We start from the raw sequence: 9,621 nt of genomic DNA, 5'->3' as shown, positions 1-9,621 counted from the left end.
TGAGATACCTAACAATAAACTGATGATTATTTTTCTAGATGCCATTTTAAATATTCTAAAAAGGATCTTTCATTCTACATTTTTCCCCTCCATGTTGCCTTTTATCTAGAGGGTGTTTTCCACTGCATTACTATTCGACAGAAGTGATTCTCCAGCTGTTTTACTGTGGCAGACATCAGCAGAACCTGCTGAAGTGCGCATTTGTTCAGGTTTGCGTACAGTTGAACAGGCTGTTGTAAAACAAGCAGTGTTGAAGCAGTGCCTAATTTGGTATAGATGCATTTAAACTATTATCTATAGTCTCTCCCACAAAACTAACCAGCTCCAGCAGGTGTCACTGGTCACAACACAGAAAACCATAACGCCATGTACATACAATGATTTATTAGCTTCTTATCACTCTTTTGTTCCTTTTTAGTCCTTTATAGCTTTCTGTGTGTGAAAGCTAATACCAACATCATTATCGTATTGGATAGTTTTATTTCACTGAGAGGTAATATTTTACAGTTCTGAATGGCACCACTAAAATATATGGCAATTCAATGTTCATACAGTGTAATTGTAGATCCATTAAAACGGAAAATGTTACAGACATAATTAAAAAGTAATTTAAAGCAGTTGTTTCCCCTGATGTTTCATTAGGTTCTTAGTCTCTTGTTGTTTTTTTTGCTGTGAGGTATTGTGCTGGCGTGCTTGTGGCTGCTGCCATTTGAAGCAGGAACCAGGCCATTTTCATCACTGAGTTCCTTGGGACCAAATGGCAAAGAACAGAAGATCTTGGTTGTTTGATTCCCTTTTGATTCTACGTTAAGTAGTTTATAACATAACCTGCAAGTTTACCTTTCGCTTACTGTGTCCATTCTCAGAGATTACTGCTTCATGCATGTGAAGGCCCAAAGCCCTTTCTAAGTCTAAAACAAAAGAATAAAGCACAAATTACCATGAGGCATATGAACCAAAATTAATTTTTGTTACTAAAATTACCTGTCAGAATTTGGTCAATCTTCTCCACGGCAAGTTCAGCATCTTCTCTAGTGAAGCACATAGGAGGCTTGAACTTCAAAACGTTGCGGTGTGGGCCATCAGCACTGAGAAGAATCCGCTGCTCTTTTAGTCTTTAAAAAAAAAAATAATAATAATATACAGTATATATATATATATATATATATATATATATATATATATATATATATATATATATATATATACAATTTTTGAAGGTCCATTCTTATTCTCCCCCTTTCTGTGTAGTTCGATATTTATATTATTTAATTATATTTGAAAGGTAGGGTAAGTAATGTTTTTCATAAATAGTTATTGTTATAATGGTTGAAACACTCTTCACATCCTGATAGCAAGCAATAATAGAAGTGGTCTAAATATTAAAACGTACATATCATCTGTGGAAGTCTCGGGACCAAAAAAATTTCGTCTAATTTTGCCCTACCTGCCTGTCGACCTTTGTATTTCCATACGCAAACATCACACGTCATCAGCGCGTTCCATGAGGCTATGCAGAGCAGTCACCAAGCGCCACAAACAGCAGCCATCTTTTACAGTTTCTCCTGATCCAAAACAACAAGCTTATGCTGTCTTCATGCCATGTCCTAACTACCGTAATGAAGAGATGGCGACCCGTGACATTCGACTCGGAACTGTTTTTCCGAGTAGGAATTATGCATTTCTATGGCAACACTACCAACGCCAAAATGAATGCAGTAGTCGGGTGGTACAAGTCAGAGCTCTCTAAGTTTTTTACGTTCATTATTATTGTTAAGTTATGTTGTTAGAGACATGGTAATTTAACGCTGTCTCTCGCTTTACAGACTCTGATCTGGCTGTGCGTGATCATGTGTTTTTAAGGAGGCGTGGCTTTGAAGGGAGAGTGGGATCTTATGCTTTCTTATGCTAGCTTGCTATTGCTAGCCTCTCTGAAATTGCCTACCCTACCTTTAATGTGCCAGGTTATGTGGCTAGGCTATGCATCTTATGCACGATATGCTCATAAACCTATTAAACTTTAAAAAACTTTAAAAAACATGACTCATTCTCACCTGTAAATAACATCCTGAGCTTCAGCTGTGGCAGGTGTTCTCTTATCCCGGTTTCTTACCAGCTCCAACCCAACAAACAGGCCACGGCCCCTAAAAAAACAAAATGTTTGACCGGCAACTTTAAACTTCCTGGCAATGTGTGTTCCAGACATACGTCCGTCAGCACTATTACACAGCCTTCTGTGTAATTCACTTCACTATTACCACCTTCACAAACAACCCCAGGGAAATGATTTATAAAAGACTTGCAACATAAAGAGGCCATGTAACTTCAATAATCTTATGCAAACATAGTCAAGGTTCCACTGTGGCACATTATTACTCACACTATACCTTTATTCACATTGCAGAGTTTGTCGGTATTAAAGAAATGATGGCATTATGGATCTGATCATGTCCATCAATTCCTGATTTTATAATTTTTAGAAGTTAGGAGGGAGTTTACCAACCTCACGTCACCCACTAAGGGGTGTCTTTTCTTCAGATCATCCAAAAGTTGAGTCAGGTAACCTCCGACATGCAGGGCATTGCCTTGGAGATCTTCCTTCTCAATTACATCTAGCACCGCCAATCCAATAGCACATGATACTGGGTTACCGCCAAACTAGAGGACACCAAGATGAACATTTTTCAGCCTTTTGCTTTTTATGTTTCATAAGAATTTTTGCTCTAGGCCCTATATCTGTTGCTCACACATCTGGGGCCTTATTTATAAAATGTTGCGTAGAAGTCTTAGAATAATTTATCAAATGTGCGTACACCTCTCTTCCAGATGTGAAATTCGTAAATCGCAAATGATCTTGAAATTGTGCGCAGCTAAATGATGTCATAACTCCGCCTTGTAAACGCCGCCTAATTAATATCATTAACATATAAAAGAGCACCAGTCAACGTTCAAATCATTTACTTGAGAATGTTGATTTCCAAATACCTGTAGTAGCCTATTCCGGAAAAGTGCATACGTCTCCTTATACCCTGACGTGGCGTTCGAAGACCATTTTTATAAACATGAATGGTGGTGTGGATTTTAGCATACACACACTCTAAGTCAAATCTGTGTGAACGTATATGTTATAAATGAGGGCCCAGTGAACAACGCAAATAGTTTTATTTTCAAATGTTGTTTCAGTCTTAATCTGTATTATTTCATGCCTGCCATTGTCAAAATATGTTTTCTTTTTGTCCTCACTGTGTTGAAGTACTCCATTCCAGATGACATGAAGCTTTCGGCAACCTCTCTAGTGGTAATCACACATGACATTGGATGACCATTTCCAATAGGTTTGCCCATTGTAACAATATCTGGTACAAAATCTTCTCCCTGTAGCTGGAAGGCCCAAAAGTGGGTGCCCACCCTGCCAAAGCCCACCTGGACCTCATCAGCAATGATTATACCTCCTGCATTTCTCACATGCCTGTGATAAAGCAAGAGTTGTGGTACACACAAATTGGAATGTATATGCATGCATATTTATATTCAGAAACACATATTTCATATGATACATGCATTATAAGACAAATGCACACTTGGATACAAAGTGATTCATAAATGGGCACAGCATAAAACATTATCATTTTATTAGCCCAAAATTATATATACAGACTATATACTGTAATATTTTTGGTAATTAAAAAGTAATTAAAAACAAAAATAAAACCCTGCACCAGTCAAAATTTAAATTAACGTCAAATTTAGGTATTAAAACCTAAAATTAAACAAGCAAATGTAAAATGAATATGTAATGAATTTACAGACACAATTGACAGAACCTTTAAGTAAGCTTAGAAAAGAGGAATTGCAAATAGTAATATATTAGCCTATACCCTATAGATTTAATGTGTCACTTATTGGGTGAAGCAGAAGAGCTGCAATCATGTAACTAAAATGCTTCAGAGCCAGTTAAGCACTTGATAGTACATACTGTGCCACTTTCTGGAAGTAGCCCACCGGAGGAATGACCTGCCCTCCGCAACTCTGCAGTGACTCAGCGATAAAAGCGGCAATCTACACAGGAAAAGATCACATGAGTCCCTTGTACCCTAGTGGAAATACGTGCAAGGTCCTACTGATGGAAGCAAACTTTTTAAAAGCTGCTTGAGATGACTATAACAGCCACTGCCATGATCAGAGCTGAAGAAGGCACAGAAAATACACAAAGAAACTCAGGAGGAAAACGGGCACATACGAGAACTTCATGCCATTTTGACACAGTTGCCATGATGTTTGGGCAATTCATTCACTGATCCTCACAGATTCACATCAGTTCTCACTTCAGAAATGGGACTGTGTAATGACCCCTTATACTCCTGCAACAGAAGGTTAAGGGGCTTTTGAAGATGCACATGCATTTCTGCAAATCATTGAGCCTTTAGGCATCGAGGAGGCAAGAATAATTCCCGTCTTTCCTCAACCTGGAGAGAGGTAAAACAACAACAGGTGGAGAGCAGAGGGAATGTGGGGAGGGAAAAGGAAAGGATAAGGAGGAATTCAGTCATTGATTGAGAATTTAAAATATCACAGGAAATCACTGACCGAGAAGATCATGTCAATGAATTTAAGGCAAGACACTAAAAGCAAAAACATTTTTTCATGCACTGGTAAATTTGGAGATTTTGGGATATTTGGCTTTTCATAATGTGTTGTTTCAGACTAGTGGAAAGGAAACATTCAAAATACACATGCAAGTATTACACTGTAATAATGACATCTTAAAATAAAGTGTAACTGTATTGAATGTATTGCTCTTATTGCATGTATTTTACAGTACATACTGTATCTGTAAAGGCCGTTCCTCAAAAGTTGTTTCTCATGCTTTTAGCACGAAATCTCTACTTCAGAACTATTTACATGTACCAAACTTTACAGTTTTATTCTTATCTATATTCTGAAGGTTTTTACAGAGGAGTTTGCTCATATATTATTTGCCTGGTTTTATACAACATTTTATTCCCAAAAAAATGTTTTTTTTTCTGGCTGTTGATAGTATTTTCTGATTTATGGAGTGACACAAATAAATATCCAAAATCCCCTCGATAAAAACTATTGACTCGATAAAACTATTGACTATATGTGAACCAAATGAAACAATTATGAGCCAGGCTTTATCCAATGTTCAGATTTCTGTTCTGGAAATGTGTTGCATATTTAAACATACCACCATACCTCCCATGTTATCTGATTATTATTTTTTTATTTGTCTTCCAAAATGTTATGAGTTATCTTTTTTTAATAAACTGGGCTGCGTTCTCCGAAACTACCTTAACGCTACGTCGTTCTTAAGTTGTACCTTAAGAAGTACCTTTTCGTTAATACGTGGTTTCCGAAACCTTCTTAGTTAAGTATAACTTCTGTAAGTCATACGTTCGTAAGGTTGGTCTGGATCACTCTTAGCTTTACCTTATCACTGTTGCAGGTCTATATGAATATAATTCAGAAGTTTTAATACACCCAGACAGTGTTCAGTTAGGCTAATTCAATTGTTTTCATGCAAAGAATAAAATTGTCATTACAATGATTGTTGTTAGAATTTTAATTATATTATTATATAATACAATTTTATAAATTTATTTTAATTAAAGAGCGGTTTTAAAGACCAGTGAAAGCATAGGCTACTGTTAAGTCCTATTCGGACGCTAATATTGTTTCTCATGGGCTTGTACGGTATTTTAAACATTTACAGGGGTAAGTCGGTTATTTTAGTGCCGTCCGAATCCATAATATCAGTGTTTTTTCTCACCCAACCTGTGTAAAAATCCCTGTCCAAATTAGTACCTACTGTTTTTTGACAAACAGGTCGTGTGGTAATTTAATTGCCGTCTGAATCCACATCTCCGAGTTAGTTTACAAAAAGAGATTCAAAATCCACTGTTTAAATCCTTTTTGATCACTGCCGAGCACCGTACGTGACGTACACTTTTATTTACTGAAATGCTGCAGAGTATTTACAAGAACAATATTTCATCGCAGCTCCACCTCAGCGAACAAAAATGGGAAAGAGAAGAAAGCACATAAAAAATTAAAATGGTTATTATGGCAGCAATATATGATAGCCTATAATTTTAAAATATGTAGGCAAGTATAGGCTATAGTTTGGATTATTTTTTTAAATATCCCATGAGTCCTAATAAATGCAATTTAAACTATTTCTTAAGTGATTATTTTATAAAGAACACCACTTTCTAGCTTAACGCAGTGAAACAGCCCCTGCACGAGAGAATAATTGATTCTCGAGCCATCGATTTCAACCAATTCAGCACCATCGCCACGGACAGCGCCGGGTAACGTCGCACGTAAGAAGGTATATCTTAAGCAGCTTCCTAAGGTATGGTTCGGGGAACACACCTAGAAATGGTATACCTTCAGTTAAGTTATACCTTAAGAGTCTTCGTAGCGCGCTAAGAGACAACGTTATCGGAGAACGCACCCCAGGGTATTGCATTAAGACAGAGAGATGTCAATTGACTATATTCGTAAAGTAATCCACACAATTATCACTGCAAGTTATAAATTGTAATTTTAATAAGTAAGGTATGCAGTAATGGAATAAAGATTAAGGGTCCAGTCAGTGAATAATGCTGAATTATGTGGATGTTAAATAACTTTGATGGACATTCACTCACCTTATGTCCCTTTTCATGGGCCTGTTCGATTATGTCTTTGACATTTTCTGCATAGGCAGTGGCAGGGTCTGGGTGGTCCTCACGGTATTTGCCTCTATAAATGTCTGGACTGAGAGCCTAAGGAATTATCACATTTATGAATAGTAAGTCAAAGTTTACAGTGCAGAAATAAATCTCTTCACCGTGCTGGCAATTTTAAATACAAGTTTTTATGTAATTTATTTATTTATTATTACTGGTATCATTTAATATTACTTTTATTTGGTATCATTTATAAATTTAATTGCAAAAAAATATACATAAAAAAGTCCTGTGTCAATTTGTATATTAAATGTATTTTCTGGGTGTGTAGATTCAGTTTACATGACATGAAACACAAAGGTAAGAATCCCCACACCAGGTAAATTAAAAGTAAAAGTGAGAAAAATATTTTTACAGAAAATACCTCAAAAAATGACCTCACTCGTACGAATTCGTACGATTTTTGCTAAATCGTACATATTTTACGAATTGCCCAATTCGTATGAATTCATACGAATGGCCTACCCCTGACCCCGCCCCTAAACCTACCCATCACGTGGGTTTAGACAAATCGTACAAATTCGTACGAGTGAGGTCGTACGAATTCGTACAAATTAGCCACCTTTTTATCATTTTATCATGAAATTGCGTTGGTTATTCTATATATATATATATATATATATATATATATATATATATATATTTTTTTTTTTTTTAGCAAAACTAACAAAGGTATTAACCTTGAATTTTGAAAAGAATAACAATGTCTACAAGGAAAAAAAACCTTGAACCTTCAAGAGTCTGTAAGGCCTGCCCAATTGGTCCAACAACAGTTTCCGATAAGTGGGTGAAGGTTTACTGCGAGTTACTGTCTTTTCAGCGTGGCAAAGTAATTTAATTCCAACTTTTATCTGACTCCATTTTATAACGACCTCGAATCTAGGTTGGAATGCCAATTGGTTATTGGTCATTTATATAATAGTTTAGCTACACATTTGATTATTCTATTTAACTCTTTAATTTATATTTTACTTTTTATATTTTAATTTTCATTAGGAATCTATGTCGCTTTGAGGTCCTCTCACGATCACAAACTCGGCAGTTTTTGGTCACTAAACAGAGGTAATTGACTAATACCTTAGATCAGGCGTTCTCAACCCTGGTCCTGGAGGGCCACTTTCCTGCAGAGTTTAGCTCCAACCCTAATCAAACACACCTGAACCAACTAATTAAGCTCTTCAGGATTATGAGATAACTACAGACAGGTGAGTTAGATCAAGGTTGGAGCTAAACTCTGCAGGAAAGTGGCCCTCGAGGACCAGGGTTGAGAACGCCTGCCTTAGATGGTTGCATTCACGCTTACTCTATCTAAGATATTTTGTATGAATTAAAATAACACTATCTCTAGTCAGAGACCATGACCACTACTGCAGATATAAGCTGACCAAAATTACTTCTCTGGTAGTAGCTTTGGTTTGGTCAAGCCATGGTTTCCCACGTACACTTAGCTAGACTAACATTACATTAAACAGAGGTAAGACTCACCCTATTTAGGTTGGTCAAGCGACATTTTGCTGTCCTAAACGGAAATTCCCTTTTAGTCTTACAGTCTAAGTACACTTATTAGCTTTTGGTTTACTTCTGTGGGGATGAGACCATTGTACCAGTCACACTGAGACATTTCAAATGATACCAAACATGTGTAATGTCATATGATAATTGTTCATATTAAACCATATAACCCCGGCATCCTGGCCAAATGTGCCCATTGGCCTCTTTCCATCATGGTATCCTAATCATCCCCATATATACCTATTGGCTTCATCACTCTGTCTCCTCTCCACTAATAAGCTGGTGTGTGGTGGGCGTTCTGACGCAATATGGCTGCCGTCGCATCATCCAGGTGGATGCTGCACATTGGTGGTGGTGAGGAGATTACTGATTTTTTAAGTGAAATTGTACTGAAATATGATAAATTGCTACTAGTGGGTGATTTTAACATACATGTGTGTTGTCCTACAAAGCCACTGGTAAGAGATTTTTTGAATGTAATCGATTCTTTCAATCTTATACAACACGTGCATAAACCCACTCATGTTCAAGGTCATATTTTAGACCTAGTTTTGACTTATGGTTTATCTATTGCTGACGTTGAAATATCAGATCAAGCTTTCTCTGACCATAAGTCAATTATTTTTAAGATGCTGACACCACGTAAAGTTGAAAAACCTAGAGCTCAAAGCCAACTACGACAGGCTTTAAATGCTGGAGCAATAGAGCAATTTAAAGATCAATTTTTTTAAATTAACCCTTTTTATTTTATGGATAGTTTTTCTCTTAATGTGGACTCCTCACTTGAGGTGCTATATTCTGTTTGTTTATCCCTCTTGGACTCAGAAGCCCCACTTCATGTCAAAAAGTGCAAATTTAGATCAGAGCCCTGGCTGAATGATGTGACTTGTGGGTTGAGGATAAACTGTAGAAAATTTGAACGAAAATGGAAAAAAGATAAGTTACAGGTATCTTTTCAAATGCTACGGGAGTCTCAAGATAACTATCAGAATACCGTACAGATGGCTAAGAGGAATTACTTTGCAGAAGTAATTACAAATAATAGTAGTAAGCCGCAAGTTTTATTCAATATAGTAAATTCTGTTTTTAATCCAAAATCAGATGTGCTACTCCATCTGCCACCCATTACTTGTAAATTTTTTTGGATTATTTTGTCCGTAAGATCTCTGACATTAAAACCACAATCAAACCTAGTTTGTTTGATCCTTCTGTTGTTCGGCCACCATTTGTTACATATGATCTCCTTGCAGTCACTAGCTGAGGTAATCAAACAGTCAAAAATAACTGACTGTTCATTAGACATTATTCCAGCTAAATTGATAAAAGAAGCATTTGATGTTCTTGGCCATAGTAT

General features: G+C 36.6%; 1 protein-coding gene across 1 annotated transcript in view; it reads right to left on the bottom strand.

The window, feature by feature from the left end:
* Positions 1-374: 374 nt before the first annotated feature.
* etnppl (ethanolamine-phosphate phospho-lyase) overlaps positions 375-9,621 on the bottom strand; it is a 28,471-nt gene continuing 19,224 nt past the window's right edge. Inside the window, exons 6-13 of the mRNA XM_081359909.1 lie at positions 6,675-6,791; positions 3,977-4,059; positions 3,244-3,469; positions 2,504-2,658; positions 2,055-2,144; positions 985-1,115; positions 841-911; positions 375-746 (exon numbers count right to left, since the gene is read on the bottom strand). Coding sequence (XP_081216035.1) covers positions 639-746; positions 841-911; positions 985-1,115; positions 2,055-2,144; positions 2,504-2,658; positions 3,244-3,469; positions 3,977-4,059; positions 6,675-6,791 — 981 coding nt within the window. The 3' untranslated portion in view covers positions 375-638. The remainder of the gene's footprint in view (positions 747-840; positions 912-984; positions 1,116-2,054; positions 2,145-2,503; positions 2,659-3,243; positions 3,470-3,976; positions 4,060-6,674; positions 6,792-9,621) is intronic.

This window comes from Scardinius erythrophthalmus (assembly GCF_964197995.2).
Source record: "Scardinius erythrophthalmus genome assembly, chromosome: 2".
Lineage (NCBI taxonomy): Eukaryota > Metazoa > Chordata > Actinopteri > Cypriniformes > Leuciscidae > Scardinius > Scardinius erythrophthalmus.
The sequence above is the reverse complement of the archived record's forward strand: the minus strand, read 5'-3'. Positions and strand labels throughout refer to the sequence as shown.